This window comes from Pelodiscus sinensis, chromosome 23 (genome assembly GCF_049634645.1).
Source record: "Pelodiscus sinensis isolate JC-2024 chromosome 23, ASM4963464v1, whole genome shotgun sequence".
Lineage (NCBI taxonomy): Eukaryota > Metazoa > Chordata > Testudines > Trionychidae > Pelodiscus > Pelodiscus sinensis.
The window spans coordinates 5,874,960-5,895,986 of record NC_134733.1 but is presented as its reverse complement, the minus strand read 5'-3'; the positions used below and the strand labels follow the sequence as shown (position 1 = coordinate 5,895,986).

General features: G+C 54.3%; 1 protein-coding gene across 31 annotated transcripts in view; it reads right to left on the bottom strand.

Moving 5' to 3' along the window:
• ARHGEF10L (Rho guanine nucleotide exchange factor 10 like) overlaps positions 1-21,027 on the bottom strand; it is a 247,907-nt gene that overhangs the window by 169,283 nt on the left and 57,597 nt on the right. For all 31 annotated transcript variants that reach the window (XM_075906164.1, XM_075906178.1, XM_075906145.1 and 28 more), the window contains exons 2-4: positions 13,667-13,751; positions 4,860-5,135; positions 4,038-4,065 (exon numbers count right to left, since the gene is read on the bottom strand). In XM_075906164.1, the coding sequence (XP_075762279.1) occupies positions 4,038-4,065; positions 4,860-5,135; positions 13,667-13,703 (341 nt within the window). In that variant the 5' untranslated portion in view covers positions 13,704-13,751. The remainder of the gene's footprint in view (positions 1-4,037; positions 4,066-4,859; positions 5,136-13,666; positions 13,752-21,027) is intronic.

The window sequence follows — 21,027 nt, the reverse complement described above, 5'->3', positions numbered from 1 at the left end:
TGCTGCCCTGGCTGGGGGCAGGGCTGGAAGAGGAGAGTTAGTTCCTGGCTGGAAAGCAGGGAAGAAGGAACTGGGGAGGGGGCGGGGATCCCCCCATCTCAAGGGGGCACTGAGGCCTCTTAGCCCCAGTTCCTGTAACCAGATTACATCTGTGCTGTGCTGTATCCTGGAGGAGCAATAAACCACCCTCAATTCCACTGGCTGGTGGAGTCTGTTTGTGCCATTTCGGGGTGCAGGAGACGGGGGACCCCCAACGCGCCGTCACAACAGCTGAAATGTCGACTTTGTCCGACGCAGTGCTAGTCGATTGGTATCCAGTCACCCACGGGATCCACGCTGCCTGAGAGCGAGGAGGGGGGTTTACAGTGGTAGAACAGGCGATCGCACCACTGACCGACTGTGCGCGCAGCGCTGAGTAGTGACATTGTCCCCATTCTCTGGCTAAGCTGGCATTACGCAGGGACACGAATCATGGCAAACACACATGGAAATGGTTTGCAATAAAATTCATAAATGCTTAAACATTCATTATTATTATTTTTAAATCATACAATGTTATTGTAATGGAATTTTCTTGCGGGACCCTTGTTTTCAGGATTCCGCGGAACACCATTTGGGAAAGACTGATCTAGAGTATTAGTTACCCTCTCACCTAGGAGCCTGAGCCAAAGTCCAGAATCCCTCTATGCAAGGTGCTGTACAAGCACAGAACAAAGGACAGTCCTGGGCTGCCTCCCAGAGCTGCCTGCTCGGAGCTTCTCGATAACCTATGGGCTGCATCTAGACTGGCAAGTTTTTCCGCAAAAGCAACTGCTTTTGCGGAAAAACTTGCCGGCTGTCTACACTGGCCGCTTGAATTTCCGCAAGAACGCTGGCGATCTCATGTAAGTGAATGCTTTTGCGCAAGAGGGCCAGTGTAGACAACGCAGTATTGTTTTGCGCAAGAGGGCCAGTGTAGACAACGCAGTATTGTTTTGCGCAAGAGGGCCAGTGTAGACAACGCGGTATTGTTTTGCGCAAGAGGGCCAGTGTAGACATCGCGGTATTGTTTTGCGCAAAAAAGCCCCGATCGCGAAAATGGCGAGTGGGGCTTTTTTGTGGAAAAGTGCGTCTAGATTGGCCATGGACGCTTTTCCGGAAAAAGTGCTTTTGCGGAAAAGCGTCCATGCCAATCTAGACGCTCTTTTCCACAAATGCTTTTAATGGAAAAACTTTTCCATTAAAAGCATTTGCGGAAAATCATGCCAGTGTAGACGTAGCCATGGGGTTTGGTTCAGAATTTGGCCCAATTCCAGCGGAAGGGGGATCTTGCTGCTGGCCCTCTGCCTGAAAAGTGCTTTGAGATCCTCAGCTGTTCTGCAGTGTCAGTGCAATGCCCACCCGCTTATAGGTCCCCCCTCACCATCCCGGAGAGACACGTCACCTGGACTACAGCGATGGTCTTGATGAGCGAAGGATCTTTAGATCCAGAATTCAGAACCGGATCCAGGCTGAGAATAGCACAGCCCCCGGTACAGTTACTCAGATCCGGACGGGGGCCAAGGGCGTGTGTGATTTGCCCCGATATGGAGGCAAGGGCAGAGTCTGTCTTTCTGTTCTGTGTGCCCAGCACCTGAGGTACTGAACCATGGCAGCGGCTCCTGGAGGCTACGCCTAATAAATAACACTGCTAATTCTGGCCCCAATCCAGATTTGGACTCACCCCCAAAATAAATTCAAGGGGGAAGGTGTATGATGGACTGGGGGTTGGGACGAACGAGTGCTGAGCGACGGTTAAATTCCCAGACAGACAGAAGAGGGGGATAAAACAGCTGCTACTGAGCCAGTTCAGGTGATCTTGTGGTGAAGAGGCTGTGCTGGGCCTCCAGAGAGCTGGGGGTCAATTCCTGACTCTGCCACAGACACCCTGTGTGGCCTTGGGTCAGTCACTTGTCTACAAGAACAATTCACAGCAGGTTGGGGTGTGAATCCACCCTCCCCCGGCCTGCCCCGGACGAACCGTCGCAGGGGACCCCGCTGACGTGCACTTGCCCTTCATCGGTGCGCTTTGATCTCATCCCCTTTCAAAGAGGGTTAGCGCGAAGCAGCTGCACATTCCAGCCTGCCACAAATTAATTGTTCGTGCAGAGGAGCCCTTCATAGCTCTGTGCCTCAGTTCCCCATTTGTGATCACTCTTCCTCCCCGCTTTTCTCTGGGCCAGGGACTGCCTCTTGCTGTGCATCTGGGCAGCGCCCAGCCCAATGGGGCCCTGGTCTGCACCTCTCCTGGCTCTTAAAGTAACCCTAAAGGGCAAAGCTCAGTGGTCGCCAGGGTGGGCGCAGAATAAGAAGCTGAATAGAGGTGAATCCCTGGGTAAGCAGAGTGCTCCCTTCCCGATCCAGCCCCGCAGAGCCTGTGATGTCAGTGACAGAGTTTCCAGTGGATCCCTGAGACGCTGCTGTGGATTCTTTGGCTTGGATTGGAGGCCTGGAGTCAGAGCAACAATGGAAGACGGGACTGGATTGCAAAGTGCCAGCTGAGGCCAGGCAAAGGGCCCCAACCCCTCTGGGACAGAGAGCGCGGCTCCTCCAGCTAGTGCACGAACCCAACGCCTGGGTAGCGGCCTGCCTGAGAGCAGGCATAAGAACATAAGAACGGCCGTACTGGGTCAGACCAAAGGTCCATCTAGCCCAGTAGCCTGTCTGCCGACAGTGGCCAACACCAGGTGCCCCAGAGAGGGTGGACCAAAGACAATGATCAAGTGATTTGTCTCCTGCCATCCCTCTCCAGCCTCTGACAAACAGAGGCCAAGGACACCATTTCTACCCCCTGGCTAATAGCCTTTTATGGACCTAAGCTCCAGGAAATTATCTAGCTTCTCTTTAAACTCTGTTATACAGGCAGTCCCCGGGTTACGCGGATTCGACTTATGCCCGTGTCCTCCGGGGCAACAAAAGCTGCTCCGCGTCTCCCTGGTCTGCTGGGGAGGAGCTCCCCCAGCAGACCAGGGAGACGCGGAGCAAAGCTGCAGAGGACCCGGGCGGCGGGACCGCGGCGCGTCTGGGCGGTCCCCCCGCCCGGGTCCTCCGTGGCTTTGCTCCGTGTCTCCCTGGTCTGCTGTGCCGGCAGCTGCAACCCAGGAGCTGGCTCAGCGTCTTGCAGGGAATGGGAGCCAAGCTGTGCTGCAGAAATCCACTGGGCTTTCCCCCCAAACGTCCCAGGCCTCTCATGCCCTCCCTCCCGGCTCCCGTTCTGTCCACCACCCCCGCTCACGGGGCAACAGCAGTTCCCTTGTATAGCCCTGTGCCCTGGGATCCTTTCGGCATCCTGGTGAGATCCTGGCATGGTGGAGAGCTGCCCGCATGCCAGGGAAGCTGCGGGATGGAGCGGGGAAGGGATGTTCCAGCCACACAGTGAGTCCGGGGCAGAGCCAGGAACAGACCCCTGGACTTGCAAGGCCGTGGGCACCACTGCCCGAGGCCCCGCCCTGCAAGCACTTGCACGCCTGCCGAAGTGGAAGCATGCGAAGTGCTCCATTGGCTGCAGGGACTGGGCCCCAGGCCTGGAGTCACATGGGCTGCTGCCGTAAGCACCCGAGCAAACGCTGGCAGGCTCAGGGCTCCCCTATGACCAAGTGCAACCCACACACCTAGTGTGGGTCACTGTCCCAGGTAGTGGCCCTTAGACCACTCACAGTGAAAGACAAGAACAAGGGAGCTCTGCAGCCCAAGCGGAGAGCCAGCGGGCTTTTAGCTCACGTGGGAGAGGCTCCACTAAGTTCCAGAGGTCCCAGGTTCAAATCCGCTTGGTGGTAGTTACACAAGCCGCGAGGGAAAGGCTAAAGCACGTTGAATGACAGACTGGACTTTCCTAGCACTAGACAGCAGGAGGTAGCTAGTGGCAAGGCAGCCTTCTCTCCCCATTGCCAGCAAAGCATCACAGGTTCTAGAAACGATATGAATTCTCCTCCCCTACCTCACGCGTTCGGATTCCCCCGTCCCACGCAACCCACCAAGCACCTAGGGATAAGAGGGGAATAAAATCTAGACTCACTTACTCTGTCTGCAGCTTTGTGTCAAGTGGATCTGTCAAAAACAAAACCAGAAGGAAACCAAGTAGGTATCGTGCAGTACGTTAACCTGAGCACAACGAGATTCAGAGCTCTCAAGGGCACGGGAACTGTTCGGCTGGATCTCAGCACGGGTCCAGCGTGCTCAGTCGCCTGTCTCTCCGGGTATGTCTACACTACCCTCCTAGTTTGCACTAGGAGGGTAATGTAGGCATACCGCACTTGCAAATGAAGCCCGGGATTTGAATTTCCCGGGCTTCATTTGCATAAGCGGGGAGCCGCCATTTTTAAAACCCCGCTTGTTTGAACCCCGTGCAGTGCGGCTACACGCGGCACGAACTAGGTAGTTCGGACTAGGATTCCTATTCCGAACGACCGGTACACCTCGTGAAACATGGGGAGAGACCTGCCCTGGAAGAGCAGGGGAGGGAGTGGCTGGTTTGGATCGAGGGGCATCAGCAGAGCTGGGCAGGAGCCCAAAACTGCAATCAGTCGGAGTGCAAAACATGGCAGGCCTGATCCTCTGGGCCCTGCACTTTGCTAGTCAGTTTCGCCACTTCAGAGGTGTCACGGACGGGCGTCAATCTCTGCCAGGCCTGGAGGGTCTCTTGTGAAACTCACTGCACTGGGTACGTGACTGCCAGCCGAGCAGGGCAACGACGACTCAGGGCCTGGCTCTCACTCATTCCTGCTGCTTCTCGGCCACTAAGCTAAGCCTGTCTTGTTGCACCCCTCCCCTCCGCCCCGTTTTGCAAGGACCCCTTAGGAGCAAAGCATCCTGCATTGCCACGAGCAGAACTCCCGACTTACCGGCGCTGGTGCTGGAGCCAGAGTCGGTCAGCGGTGCCTGCCCTGCAGGGGGCGCTGCATCCTGCTCCGGCTGGGCCGGCGAATGGGGCTGAGCGGCAACTCCTGACCTGTGCCTCCGGGGAGGGGCCTGCAGGGCCACTGCCACGCTGGGCTCGGTGCTAGCGCTGCTGACCCCCAGCGTGGCATCCTCCTCGTCGCTGTCGTCGAAATCAAACGCCTCCCCCAGCTCCTCCTCCTCCAGCGAGGTCTCCAGGGGCCCTGGAACCAGCACGTCTCCTGTCGGAAGATGCAAGAATTCGGTGGATGGATGCACTTAGGTTGGGAGGGGTGGGGAAGAAGAAAACATGGTAACTCCAGGCAGCCAAACGACATAGGAAAGCAATGGGCCGTTTCCCCTGGGTACCTGTGCCATGCGGCCCATGGTGTCCATTTGCTACTGCTTTTGTACCCATGCTAACAGGGTGGCTCTCTCCCCTCCACAGCCTGGACCAGATATTACAAGGTTACAAATCTGCTACTGTCTCCATGCGAACAGTATCCCAGAGCCCGATCCATCAGGAGAGCTCCCAGTGCTTTCCAAAGGAGAGCTGTATTTTGTCCCCCATTTACAGACAGGGAAACTGAGGCACGGGAGCGAGGCAGTGTCTTGCCGAGGCAGAGCTGGGGATGGAGAGGTCTGCAGACCAAGACTGACGTGCGTTGACAGAGCTGGGAGGTAAGTCTCAGGTCTGGGGCAACCATAGCAGCAGCAGTTAGGGAGTCCCCTGCTTTGGCTAGGCGGTTTGGTGACCCGGGCCTGGTCCCTGCAACGGCAGGGGGTGCTGAAGGCTACAAAAGGGGTGTCTGAGCAGAGGGGGTATGTCTACACTACAAAGTTAGTTCGAACTAACTTTCATAGGCGCCTAACTAGCGCTCCGTTAGTTCGAATTTAAATCGAACTAGCGGAGCGCTTAGTTCGAACTAGGAAAACCTCATTTTATGAGGATTAAGCCTAGTTCGAATTAGCTAGTTCGAATTAAGGGATGTGTAGCCCCTTAATTCGAACTAGTGGGAGGCTAGCCCTCCCCAGCTTTCCCTGGTGGCCACTCTGGCCAACACCTGGGAAACTCTTCTGCCCCCCTCCCGGCCCCGGACCCCTTAAAGGGGCACGGGCTGGCTACGGTGCCCATGCCAGGTGCAAGCCTGCCAGCACCCAGCCAGCAGACCCTGCACCTGGCACGGATCGAGCCACCCACCCGATGCCCCCCAGCCCTCCCCCTCTTCCCGGGACCAGGCTGGCAGCTCCCGGGAGCTTGCCCGGGACCGCAAGAGGCGGGCACCCACCTGGGCTAGTGCGGACATCGTGGACCTCGTCCATGATCTCCGCACTAGGCACAGGAAAGTGGCCGGCTAGGGAAGGAGAGCTGCCAGCCTGGCCACGCAGGAGCAGGTGTGCAAGAGAATCAAGGGGGTCCACTGAGACCCCCGACCCTGAGCCCTGAGCTTACAATGGCCGTACTGGGTCAGACCAAAGGTCCATCTAGCCCAGTAGCCTGTCTGTCGACAGCGGCCAACCCTAGGGACCCTGGAGGGGATGGATCGAAGACAGTGACCAAGCCATTTGTCTCGTGCCATCCCTCTCCAGCCTTCCACAAACCTTGGCCAGGGACACCACTCCTACCCCCTGGCTAATACCACTCCATGGACCCAGCCTCCATGACTTGATCTCACTTCCCTTTAAACTCTGTTCTAGTTCTAGCCTTCACAGCCTCCTGCAGCAAGGAGTTCCACAGGTTGACTATTTGCTTTGTGAAGAAGAACTTTCTGTTACTAGTTTGAAGCCTGCTACCCATTCCTTTCCTTTGGTGTCCTCTAGTCCTTCTTTATGGGAACCAATGAAGAACAGCGGGAGGAGAAAGGGAGAAATTCAGAGAGAGAAGCAGCACCTCCCCCGCTCACTCCCATTGCCTGGCCTGTCTCTGGCCCGCAGCCCCGAGCGCCCTGGAGAACATGTCTCCAAATGCGGGAACAACTGGCAGAATCGAATCTCAATCTGCTCTTGATTTAGCAGACACGGGCTGGGCGCCAGGACACCAGTGATTAATGTGGTGGAGTAAACACAGCCACCTGCGAGCCTGCGCACTGCCGGACCCGGCTTCTCCTCGGCTGGCTGAGAACAGCCTCTGCCCTGCAGCCGGGCTAAGCCCCCTGCCTGCATGTCCCCTGGGAGGGGGGCACATTCTGCTGCTGTGAGGACTCGGGGGAGGGCCTGCCTCAGGATCGCGACCCAGCCCTTCCTGTGCTGCGGTATTAGCCCGCCAGCTGCTCCCTCTGTCTCCCGTCACCGTATCCTCTCTGCCCCCTCCTTCCATCTCTCTCCCACGCCTCCGTCCTCTGTCTCGCGCGCTGGTGAAGCAAGCGTTATTGCAGAGCGGGAAATGCCAGCCCAGGCTGTGCACATGTGCCCACATTACCAGGCCAGAGCATGGGGGGGCGGGTGTGTGTACACGCACGTGTGAGGCTACTGTTCATGCAATTGGGTAAACCCGAGTCGCTCCCTGGACTTCAGTGGAGCTGTGGGAATTCATTCCAGCTCAGGATGTGGCCATTCGGGGTTTAGGAACTGGTGTGTCAGTGGTTATAGAGCTTGACACAGCCTCTTTGGTCGCCTAACACAGTGTTTCTCAGCCTTTTTTTTTTATAAAGTACCCCTTTTTAAAAAAAACCACGAGTACCCCCATACCTACAGTTTTCAGACACACTTTTTTTTTTTTCTTCCACTGCAACACATTGGTTTAAACAACATAATTGTAACCAGCCAGGCGATTAAATTTTTGGGTGTAAAAAGTACAAAAATAATAAAGTGCTGTAAAACTTCAAACAAAAATTCAGTTTTCTCCAAATTTCAGCTGCGTTGACGTACCCCCCAGACTTCTCTCAAGTACCCCTAAGCGTACTCGTACCACTGGTTGAGAAACACGGCCCTAACATATGCTCGGTGGGAACCCAGCACATTAAACCCATCAGCCCCTCTTTGGAGGGTAAGACCAGAGGAAACGCAGGGATCAAATGATATTGGGAGGACAACCAATGAAAAAATGAAAAAATGGGAGGGGGAGGGAAGATCACAGGAATAGAATCAAAAAATCCCTTTGAAGGCTCTCAGGCTTCCTGTCCTGTGCTACAAAGAACCTCTAACAATCGGCTCTGAGGTATTCTTAATTCTCCTTCACTCGTCTCCATTTCTCCTGCCTGTTTACTGTGCTCGCACGCTGTGTGGCTTGGGCAAAGGGCTCCTATTCATTGTTAGCACTATAACAATATCTGGCAGCACAGCAACAGAGTCTCTGCCCCAAAGAGCTTCCAGTGTAAACACACAGGCTACGTTTAGACTACATCCCTTTTTCGTAAAAGGGATGTAAATTAGACGTATTGCAATTGCTAATGAAGCAGGGATTTAAATCTCCCCCGCTTCATTAGCATAAAAATGGCTGCCGCTTTTTTTCAGCATGGAGCTTTGCCAGAAAAATGCGCCAGTCTAGACGCTGATCTTGCGTAAAATAAAGCCTTTTCCGAAAGATCCCTTATCCCTCTGGGAACAGAAGCCCAGCAAGGTTAAGTGACTTTCCCAGGGTTACACATGGGGTCTAGGGAAGAGCAGGACTTGATTACAGCTCTTCTGAGTCCCAGCCCCGAGCCATCCACCCAGCACATAGAGCTTTATACAGCCAGCCTATGAGAAACTGCCTGCCTGGCAAAGTCTGAGGCAGAGCTCAGCTCAGAGCAAGACAGCTGAAGAGCCAGCCCAGCTCGGTTACGTCCTGCCCTTAGCTCCAGGCATCATTAGGTGCTGCAGTTTTCTATGTGAGGAAAGATGCTTAATGGTTAAGGCTGTAAGAAAGGACTAGGCTCAATTCACAGCTCTGCCACAGACTCTCCATATGACCTTGGGCAAGTCATTTGCTCACTCTGGGTCTCAGTTCCAAATGGGGGAGGAGGGGAATCTCTCTCCTTCCTAGAGCTTATCCCCCTGCTGACTCTTCACTTGTTGGCTACTTGGGATAGGGATGGACTTTTTGTTCTGTGATTGTACAGTACCTTGCGCAATGGGGGCTGGCCCAAGACTGGGCCATTTCGGTGCTATTTTAATACAAATAATAGTAATAACATCCTTCCTTCCTCTCATCCTTCTCTGTCTTGTCCCCTCATACAATCCGCTGTTCGGGGCAGGGCCTGTCTCTTACACTGGGTTCAAGCAGCCCCTAGTGTAATGAGACCCTGAGGCCTTTATGTGCCACTGGAATAGAAATCATATTGATCTCATTGCTTCTTCCTTCTCCGGCGTCACCCTTTGCAGTCTCCTTGCGTCTCCGAGCTGTGGGTAGAGAAGGACGGGCCACTGCGTGGACTGACTGCAGCCTCCGGGACCGGTCCAGGCTGGGTTCCTCTGGCCGGCCAGCTCTGCTTTATAGGTAAGGTGTGTATAGCACAGACCGGACCGGACTGCAGGAAGCGGGTCTGTATGGCTCCCGATCCAATGCTATGAGGGGCAGGCTTCAGAACTGGAGTTCAAGGTGAGCTCTGGCAACTAGATGACCCGGTGGCTAGTGCACCAGCCTGGAACTTGAAAAATCTGAGCTGACGTCCCGGCTCTCCCACAAGGTCCCTATGTGACTCTGGCAAGTCACTTACGTCTCCCTGTGCCTCGGTTTCCCATGTGTAAAATGAACCGTAAGTGCTGAGCAATCCAGCTGCCCATGATGATGCCTATACGGATGCAGAGCTCCTTGGAAACCATGGGCCCCGAAAGTCTGGGGACCGGGAGTTTGGTGGGGATCTCCGCGGCAACAGGTTCACTCAGGTGATGGGCACTTTGGCGGGCCCGGGGGGTCTGAGTGACCACACTGGCATGTGCCCACACAAGTCCTGCACTGACTGACACGGGGTCTTGGCCCCCGGCTCTTAGCGCTGCCAGGGGCTGAGATGCTCTGTGATTCTTTCCCAGTGAATCGTGGGAGACTTTACATAAGAACATAAGAACGGCCGTACTGGGTCAGACCAAAGGTCCATCTAGCCCAGTAGCCTGTCTGCCGACAGTGGCCAGCACCAGGTGCCCCAGAGGGGGTAGACTGAAGACAATGATCAAGCGATTTGTCTCCTGCAATCCTTCTCCAGCCTCTGACAAACAGAGGCTAGGGAAACCATTTCTATCCCCTGGCTAATAGCCTTTTATGGACCTAAGCTCCAGGAAATTATCTAGCTTCTCTTTAAACTCTGTTATAGTCCTAGCCTTTCACAGTCTCCTCTGGCAAGGAGTTCCACAGGTTGACTACACGCTGTGTGAAGAAGAACTTCCTTTTATTAGTTTTAAACCTGCTACCCATTAACTTCATTTGGTGTCCTCTAGTTCTTCTATTATGGGAACTAATAAATAACTTTTCTTTTTCCACCCTCTCCAAACCACTCATGATTTTATAGACCTCTATCATATTCCCCCTCAGTCTCCTCTTTTCTAAACTGAAAAGTCCCAGTCGCTTTAACCGCTCTTCATATGGGACCCGTTCCAAACCCCTAATCATTTTAGTTGCCCTTTTCTGAACCCTTTCCAAGGCCAAAATATCTTTTTTGAGGTGAGGAGACCACATCTGTACACAGTATTCAAGATGTGGGCGTACCATAGTTTTATACAGGGGCAGTAAGATATTCTGGGTCTTATTTTCTATCCCTTTCCTAATAATTCCTAGCATCCTATTTGCCTTTTTGACCGCCGCTGCACTCTGTGTGGAAGTTTTCAGAGAACTGTCCACGATAACGCCAAGATCTCTTTCCTGATTTGTCGTAACCAAATTAGCCCCCATCATACTGTACGTATAGTTGGGGTTATTTTTCCCGATGTGCATTACTTTACACTTATCCACATTAAATTTCATTTGCCATTTTGTTGCCCAATCACTCAGTTTGGTGAGATCTTCTTGGAGTCCCTCACAGTCTGCTTCTGTCTTGACTATTCTGAACAGTTTGGTATCATCCGCAAACTTTACCACCTCACTGCTTACCCCTTTCTCCAGATCATTTATGAATAAGTTGAAAAGGATTGGTCCCAGGACTGACCCTTGGGGGACACCACTAGTTATCCCTCTCCATTCTGAAAATTTACTATTTATTCCTACCCTTTGTTTCCTGTTTTTTAACCAGTTCTCAATCCAAGAAAGGACCTTCCCTCTTATCCCATGGCCTTGTAATTTACACAAGAGCCTTTGGTGAGGGACCTTGTCAAAGGCTTTCTGAAAATCTAAGTATACTATATCTACTGGATCCCCCTTGTCTGCATGTTTGTTAACCCCTTCAAAGAACTCTAACAGATTAGTAAAACATGATTTCCCTTTACAGAAACCATGTTGACTTTTGTCCAACAAATTATGTTCTTCTACATGCCTCATGATTTTATTCTTTACTATTGTTTCGACTAATTTGCCCGGTACTGAAGTTAGACTTACCGGTCTGTACTTGCCAGGATCGCCTCTACAGCCCTTTTTAAATATTGGTGTCACGCTGGCTACCTTCCAGTCATTAGGTACGGAAGCCGATATAAAGAATAGGTTACAAACCACAGATAATAGCTCAGCAATTTCCCATTTGAGTTCTTTTAGAACCCTTGGATGAATGCCATCCGGTCCCGGAGATTTGTTAACATTAAGTTTTTCTGTTTGTTCCAAAACCTCCTCTAATGACACTTCAGTCTGGGACATTTCCTCAGATTCATCACCCACAAAGGACGGTGCAGATTTGGGAATCTCCCTAACGTCCTCAGCCATAAAGACTGAAGCAAAGAAATCATTTAGTTTCTCCGCAATGGCTTTATCGTCCTTGATTGCTCCTTTTATAGCTCGATCATCTAGGGGACCCACAGGTTTTTTAGCAGGCTTCCTGCTTCTAATTTACTTAAAAACATTTTGTTATTTCTTTTTGAGTTTTTGGCTAGCTGTTCCTCAAAATCTTTTTTTGCTTTTCTTCTTACATTTTTACACTTGATTTGACAGTGTTTATGTTCCTTTCTATTTATCTCACTAGGAATGGACTTCCACTTCTTAAAAGATGCCTTTTTGTCCTTCACTGCTTCTTTTACATGGTGGTTAAGCCATGGTGACTCTTTTTTAGGTCTCTTGATATGTTTTTTAATTTGGGGTATACATTTAAGTTGGGCTTCTATTATGGTGTCTTTAAAAAGTTTCCATGCAGCTTGCAGGGATTTGGCTCTAGTCATTGTGCCTTTTAATTTCCGTTTAACTAACCTCATTTTTGTGTAATTCCCCTTTTTGAAATTAAATGCCAGAGTGCTGGACTGCTGAGGTGTTCTTCCCACCATAGGAATGTTAAATGTTATTATATTATGGTCACTATTCTCCAGCGGTCCTGTAACGGTTATCTCCTGGACCTGATCTTGCGCTCCACTCGGGACTAAATCGAGAATTGCCTCTCCCCTTGTGGGTTCCTGTACCAGCTGCTCCAAGAAGCAGTCATTTAAGCCATTGAGAAATTTTCTCTCTGCTTCTCTTCCTGAGGTGACACGTATCCAGTCAATATGGAGATAATTAAAATCCCCCATTATTATAGAGTTCTTTATTTTGGTAGCCTTTCTAATCTCCCTCCGCATTTCAATATCAGTATCGTTGTTCTGGTCAGGTGGTCGGCAATATATCCCTACTGCTAAATTCTTATTATTGGAGCATGGAATTACTATCCATAGCGATTCTATGGAACATGTTGATTCATTTAATATTTTTATTTCATGTGATTCTACATTATCTTTCACATACAGTGCCACTCCGCCACCCACCCGGCCTGCTCTATCCTTCCGATATATTTTATATCCCCGTATGATTGTGTCCCACAGATTTTCCTCATTCCACCAGGTTTCTGTGATGCCTATTATGTCAATCTCTTCCTTTAATACGAGGTACTCTAGTTCACCCATCTTATTAGTCAGACTCCTAGCATTTGTGTAGAAGCACTTTAAAAATTTGCCACTGCTTATTTGTCTGCCCTTCCCTGACGCATTGGATTCCTTTATATGCGGTTGGTTGACTTTGTCCTTCTGGGCACTGGAGGGATCGTGGGGAGGGAGCAGAGACACTGTCAGGGTGACTCTCCTCCCTGACCATCTGCTTGGCACCTTGTCGTGGCCCTCACACCATGCAACATGCGCGCAAGCGAGCTGCAGGGTCCGAGCTGGCTGTGCTTTACAGTCAAGCTGCCGGGTGAAGCAGGTCCAGGCCGCCTGACTTTTCTGTCTTCCCTCCCCTGCTACAGGAGATAAATCAGGCACCGCCTCCCTGCATCGCCCTGGCCTGCCCTTTGGCAAGAGGGCCACACACAGCATGGCTGACAAGGGTGAAGTGGGATGAACAGGATCATGCACCGCCAATGCGGGTCGACTACCGGGGGTCCTGCTGCCGCCTGTGCCTCGGAGTCCTGAGGAACAAATGGAACTCCTCGCCGGGTGATGGGATGGCTGGTGGCTCGTGGAGAGCACTGACAGCCCTACACCCCAAGGGGCTGCTCTGCCCCATGAATGCCTGGATGCCGAAGGGAAACAGAGGCTGCTCATCACAAGCCGCTCTGTCTGCGGTTCTCATTTATTCCTGCGATCGCAAAGCCCCCCTAGAGATGCCGACCAGGGTGCCCTTGTGTCAGGCGCTATGCACACACGTAGCGCAACGGGAGCTCCGGCCCCACGAGCTCAGCCCGCGAGGGGACCAGTCCCGATTGGTCTCATTTCCTAACGAGGAATACAAATGCTTGAAGGGAGAGGGCTGGGTTTCCAGTACCTGCGGCGGGGCTTCGTGGTGGGCTGGAGGAAGCCATCTCTTCAGGGGTCCTGACGCCTCACCTGGCACCTTCCCAGCTGCTCTCCTGGGAACGGAAAGAGAGAAAATCTGTTGGGAGGAGAATCCTGGCTCTGTTTATACCACGGGCGGAGGGTGGAATAAATCACTGAGTTCTCTAGCACCTCGCAGGGCTCTGCTGCTCATAATGACAGCTCCCCACGCCCTGTGAAGGTGAAGGGGAAACAGGGCCACAGAGATGAGCCCCCTAGTTTTGAGAGGAACTCGAGCCAGGAGTGACTTGCTCCAGATCGCACAGCTAGCAAGGCATACGGTAGCATCCAGAGGCTGCCCTGACCCACTGTGGTAAAGCATGGGTCAGAGCCTGGGGGCTCCCAATTCCCTCCTCCACCCACTAGACAACACTCCCCCGCAGGCACTTTGCAGCTACAGAGGACTCAGAGTTTCCGGGGGGAAGGGGAGCAGAGTAGGAGCTCAAAGTGGCAGGAGGGGTTCAAACACCAGCAGCGCTGCTCCAGGATGGAGCAAAACCTGCTAGCAACAATGTTGCTGGTAGCTAGTGAGGAAAAAGAGAGAGAGAGAGACCACCCTGTCCCCTCCCGTAGAGATGGGGAAATTGTGTTTACTTTGTCCTTGGTTTAGTGGCAGGTGGTCACATCCTATTGTCTCTGTTCACTGGCTGGAGGAATGTGACAAGCCTATCATCAGAAAATCAAGTGCAAATGTTTGTGGAAAATGCATTTAACATACTCTTTCTGTAAATGTGGAGGGGGACATACGTGATGTGGAGGGGGATGGAGACTGTAGTGGGGCGCTATTTGAAAACATGGCGCCCGCCCACTTCTAACAGCCCCTCCGCCCTTGTGGGAGGGATGACTGGACCCATGTTCAACTGATCACTGGGGACACATTAGGACTAAGGGATCAGGGGGTGCAGCTCACGGGGTCAAAACGAGGGAACCGGATGGGGGCACAGAGCAAAATGCAAAGACCGGCCGCCGGCACAACGCCCCACGGGGGAACCTTTTCCTTTCCTGCTGGGGAGAAATGCCCTGCTAGAACTGCCGACTGGCCAAGGCTGCAGCCATCCAGCTGCCCCTGCCGTGGGAAACATGCTCCCTCAATCTGCAGATTTTCAGAAAGAGGAGGCCTCAAAACGCCCCCCAACTCGAGCAACCAAGAGCTGCACTCAGCCCCCAGGCTTAAAGCGCAGACACACATCTGTGCCTTGGGGATTTCAATCCCCAGAGCATGCAGGGGAAACCTGCCCGCCACCCCCAGGTCTGCAGCCGGGCTGCGCACAGCGAGTTCAAACAGCAGCCCTGCCTGTTTGCACAGTGGGTTTCCTCTGGCCAATCCCCGGACAGGCAGGGCCTCCGTTCCAAAGGGCAGGCGAGGGGCAGTACCTGGCACTGAACAGGCCAGTGGATTGAAAGCAGAGCGGGTCCCAAGCCAGGCGGGGATCCAAGCTTCCCCTATATTTGGAGGGAGCTCGGACGCACTGGTTTGGCTTGGACTCTTAGGCTATGTCTACACTGCAATGGAAAACCTGCAGCCGGCCCGAGGCAGACAATGGGCGTGTGGGGCCCGGGCTGTTACTTTGCGGTGTGCTCAGGGGCTGAGGCTTAAACTCAGACCCTCCAGCTGGACCCCCAACACGTCCAGAGCAATTAAACAGCCCTGCGAGTCCGAGCCAGCCGCGCGGTATCAACTGTAGCGCAGACCTGCCCTTATCAGTGTTCCCTGCCAGCTGGGTGCTTGTGCGGCCACCCAAGAGAGATCCCATTGCCACCCAGCTGATGACCAGAGCGCCCACAGCCGCATGTTGTGTGTCTCCTGGTGGTGCACACTGCTTTACGCGCACCGTGGCGGGTGCCAATGTATGGAAAACACGGACAGAAAAGTGCACAGGAACATAGACCCTTAAGAGGTGGATCCCGCCCCAGAGCAAGAGCAAGGCTTCTGCAGGAATCACGCAACGGGCAGCCAGACTAAAGAGAGGAACGTGGAACCGCTTCAGAACTAAGCTGGGGAGGAATTAAAACCTTCAGCCTCATTTCCTCCTGGAGGCGGAAACACGTGTCTAAAGCCAGCGGAGTCAAAAGGGCAGCAGCCAGCTGCCACAGGTGTGTCCTGTACGACCAGGCTGCATCTGCACGGCGACTGCATTTCTCTGCCAGAAGAACAGACACGGGAAGAGCGCAGCCCTGCTTGGGATAGGCCAGGCAAGAGTCAACGGGCTCGTTTCCTCTTGGGTAGCGCTGTCCGCCCCACTCCACCCAGCTGTCCCAGGCAGACAGTCCCACGTGAACAGGGCAGAGCTGTGTGTGGCGCCCGGACCTGGCTGGGGACTGCTCGGCCAGGCCTGCCTCCCGCCCTCCAGCGGCAGCTTGGATAGAAAGAGGTGCCCGGGCAGGGCTGTGGGAGCGGCGCAGGGCAGGACTGAGGAGCCTAGGAGGAAAGGCTGCTGACTCCGGCCACGAGGGGGAGGATTGGAAGTGGGGCATGAGGAGACTGCAGAGCCTGCCGAGGAGCTGTGGGCAGGACGGGCCGGGAGAGGAGCCCCTCATCGAGAGAGGGAGGGTGCTGGGAAAACAAGGGCCCTGTAGGGCGAGGAATAAGCAAACTCTCAGAGATGTGTATCCCTCACGGTGCTGAAGCCTCAAGCCCCGCGGAGCACTTCCCCTCGCCGGACCGGGCCTGGCTCTCAAGAGATCCCCCCACAAGATTCACCCAGCAGGCCCAGCGCAGGCTCCACTCGGCTGGCGGCTGAGTCTGAGTTTCCTCCCTGCCTCGTGTCAGGGCCCCCACGCGGCTACGCGATCCATGACGGACACACTGCCTGGGCCTCTGAGACCATCCCTGGCCACCCGGTGAGAGCAAGCCGAGTGCCTGGGCAGGGAGCCGGCAGCTGCATCCGCCCTGATCCCGGCACCAGATTCATGCACAATTTAGTCTCTCTCTTTTGGTTGAACTCAATGCTGGGGAAAGGCGCACGGGAGACCCAATGTCCCTGTTGGCTGTGGCACAAGTACCCCCGGCACCGAGGGCTTCCCGGACGCACACAGCAATGTCCTGCTAGCGCCACTTTATCCAGTCGGCCTGGCCCACTCGGCCTTTGGCCGCTCTGCAGCAGTGGCCCACGGGTCTGCTGAGAGGGTCATGTAAACGCCACGGCAACAGGGCAACATCTTGTGCCCTCTGTCCCTCCCCAAGCCTGGGCTTCACGCAGGCAGCTTTGCAGAGAAGAGGGAGCATGGACACAAATTAAAATCGGGGCTTAATTTTGGCTGGAGGTTGGCCAGAGCTGAGCCCAGGCACCTCGGGGGCTGGCAGTTCATGGTCCCAGCACCTCCGGGCCTGACAACTCAAAACCCAGCACGTCGGGGGCTGGCAGTTCATGGCCCTAGCACCTCTGGGCCTGGCAGTTCATAATCCCAGCACCTCCGGGCCTGGCAGTTCATGGCACCGGCACCTCTGGGCCTGGCAGTTCATGGCACCAGCACCTCTGGGCCTGGAAGCTCAGAACCCAAGCACCTCCGGGCCTGGCAGTTCATGGCACCGGCACCTCTGGGCCTGGCAGTTCATGGTCCCAGCACCTCCGGGCCTGGCAGTTCATGGCACCAGCACCTCCGGGCCTGGCAGTTCATGATCCCAGCATGGCACCGGCACCTCTGGGCCTGGCAGTTCATGGCACCGGCACCTCCGGGCCTGGCAGTTCATGATCCCAGCACCTCCGGGCCTGGCAGTTCATGGCGCCAGCACCTCCGGGCCTGGCAGTTCATGGCGCCAGCACCTGTAGGGCTTGGCTCATCAGCTATGAAAATTTTTAAAAGACCCACCTGCCTCTTTCATTACAAATTGTGCCCTGATGAAAACCAGTTAGCCGTGACAGGCACAAGATTTGAACCCTGAACCCCAGCACCTGCCTCTGACCACTACCCCACATGCTCAGCACAGAGCAGGACTCTTTCAGGTGCAGGAGGGCGGTGAGGTACAATGGCCCTCATAGCAACACGCACCAAGCTCTCTCCCCCACCCCTGGAAACCATGCCACTGACTTCAGTAGACTCTGGATCGGGCCCTTCTGTAGGGCACTACTTTACATGACATTCGTGGGACACAGACGGCTTGCAATCTAGTCAGTACCAAGAAAAGTTTGGCAGGAGTTTCGGGTGACACGTTTGGCTCACCGTCTCCCATCCCGGCCAACAGTGACTGTCACATTTTCCTGGTTTTTTCAGCGTTTTTCTCTCCTCCTTGCTGTGTGAAAGGCCCACACAATAACTCTCTGACTGTACCTGGCAAACAGCGGACAATACACAGGGCGCTGGCAGATCCCACAGGCTTTGTTTGCCACCAGGCACTAACACAATTCCAGGCAAAAGAACCACGAGAATGCTGCTGCTGCCAGACCCTCCGCGTCAGGGTGTGGCTACGTGTCAAGCAGCATGTGTACATTTGGTCAGCGCTAAGGGGGGGGCAGACCTCCTCGAGGGGGAAACTACACCGCCAGTTTGATGTGTGGGCGAACCCCTCGCCTCACTTGGCACGAGCTGCCACACTGCAAAATAACACTCAGGCTGCGCAGAGCGGCCGCACAGGCCACGGATGAGTTGGCCTCTCCCCGCCCCCCCTTGGACCAGCCAACAAGCATCAACTGTGGTGGGTGGTGGATGGGACTTGAGTTGGGGGCAACACACGAGTTCTAACTAGGGCTCCCTGCAGGGAAAGCTTAGAGGCACTCAGCCCCCCTTTTAAGCAGTATTATTGCCCCCATTTTACAGACAGGGAAACTGAGGCACAGAGAGACACCCTCCTCCCCCAATTGCCCAGGATCATGGAGAAAACAGAACCAAGGAGTCTTGACTCCTAGTCCCAGGTCTCTACTGAGACCATTTCTAAATCAGCCCTATGAGGCGGCTGTGCTATTTCAACGTATAATCCTGCAGGAGAAGAACTCTGTTAGGGCATGTCTACACTACCCCGCTAGTTCGAACTAGCGGGGGTAATGTAGTCATCTGCAGTTGCAAATGAAGCCCGGGATTTGAATTTCCTGGGCTTCATTTGCATGAAGCCGGCCGGCACCATTTTTAAATGCCGGCTAGTTCGAACCCCGTGCCGCGCGCCTACACACGCGGCACGGAGTACCTAGTTCAGATTAGGCTTCCTAATCCGAACTAGCTGTACTCCTCGTTCCACCCAGCGGAGCAGCTTTTCTCGCCGCGGCTTTGCTCCGCGTCTCCCTGGTCTGCTAGGGGGGCAGCAGACCAGGGGGGGCCCCCCCAGCAGACCAGGAGCAAAGGGAGGAGGTAGGAGCGGGTTCCACGAGGAGTACAGCTAGTTCTGATTAGAAGCCTAATCCGATCTAGCTACTCCGTGCCGCGTGTAGCCACGTGGCACGGGGTTCGAACTAGCTGGCATTTAAAAATGGCGCCGGCCGGCTTCATGCAAATGAAGCCCGGGAAATTCAAATCCCGGGCTTCATTTGCAACTGCGGATGACTACATTACCCCCGCTAGTTCGAACTAGCGGGGTAGTGTAGACATGCCCTAACAGACTAGCAGACCCTGTCCGTTCACACCGGAGTGCATAGTGAAAAGGGGATCCCCAACGTTGGGGATCGGCAGAGCTGCAGCCAGCAGTGATCTGAAGAACTGGAGAAGGAAATCATTCAACAGGGACATTTCCAAATAACTCTCGTGCTGCGGGGCACACGTGGGGGCTGGAATTTTCAGACCATCCGAGCTCCCCCAAACAGGGGCAGATTTTCAAATGCACTCAGCCCGCAGAGGCCGGAAGAACCACGGGAACGGCTGGGCGCACGGCTAAGCGTTGTCGCACACCTAGTGCCAAGGAGCCGGAAGCCACATTCCATGCGGACAGATCACTCTACAGTCGCCCAGACCAGACTGCCCTTTGGAACAGCTGGTGTTTGCCTCTGCCCATCTAACCCAGTATGTCCCGAAGCTCCCACGTGAGGTCAAACCAGGTTTTCTGCAGCCTCACCGGGTCTATTCAGCCGCCAGTCTGACGTTTCACCCCGTGTGTTGAGACAGAGCTCCCCTGAGTGACGGAAAGTCCTGCTGTGACCCCAGCTCCCTCCTGGCCTCCAATTTCTACTGCTGCGGATGCATGCCGAGGGTCTGGAAGGCAGGCCGCAGAGCCACTGGGAAGAATGTTCTGCAGGCGCTGGGTGTCGGAGGGTTTTGCAATTGCCGTGCACGGCTGCACAAACTGTTTGAGCGCGGCTCACTCGCTTGAGCCAATGACACCAGCCCGAGAGAATGCAGCCGGAGCTGGTTTGGTAGCTATGGTGACTGCGTTTGTCTGCAGAAGATCTAACACAAGGAGGGAGGAGAAATCTAGCAGAGAAATCAGCTGGCTCCCTCTGGCTCAGAGCTTTACAAGTGTGAGAGAACCCTTTCCCTTCCAGCAGATCATTTCTATACAAGTATAGAACAAGTTAATAATAGGACAATCGGGTATCTGTCCACAACAGGACTTAATAATTGCAATACGATCTAGTGCAGTGTTTCTCAAACTGTTCCGCAAGACATCTCCAGGGGCTCCGCGAGGCTGACAAACAGGAAACATCGATAGGTACAACACATACAATCAGTGGACCACTGGGGCGCCATATAAATTTTTTTGCATGTAAAGGGCTCCGGAGCCCAAAACGTTTCAGAACCGCTGATCTAGTGCAATGGTTCTCAGACTTATTTGATCATTTCCCCTCTGCCCCAACTTTGCCTCGGTAGCAGTTTACATTCTCCCTTCTGTCCCTCCCAAACAAGTACAGTAAACTTCCAATAATCCGGCACCTTTAGGACCCAGGGGGTGCCAGATTATCACCTATGCTGGACTATCAGAAGGGGGGGCTATGAGGAGTCTGGGGTGGAATGGGAGGGATGCGCCCCTCGGCGCTGAGGGACCAACCTGGCAGCACCCCAGCTGCTCTGCTCCAGATTTCCCCAAGTCAGCTGCTGCTGAAACTGACCGGTGGCTGACTCCAGGAAGCTCGGGGCAGAGCAGCTGGGGTGCTGTCGGGTTGGCAGCACTACGGGACCAACCCGGCAGCACCCCAGCTGCTCTGCCCCAGGCATCCCCAACTCAGCCGCTGCTGAAACTGACCAGCGGCTGACTCGGGGAAACCGGGGGCAGAGCAGTTCTGCCCCCAGCTTCCCCGAGTCAGCCGCTGGTCAGTTTCAGCAGCAGTTTCAGAATCAGGGAAGCCGGAGGCAAAGCAGCTCCAATTGTCCGGCTGCCCAGAGCACTTCCAGGTTCCAGATGGTGCCGGACCATCAGGAGTGCCGAACCATTGGATGCCGGACCACTGGAGT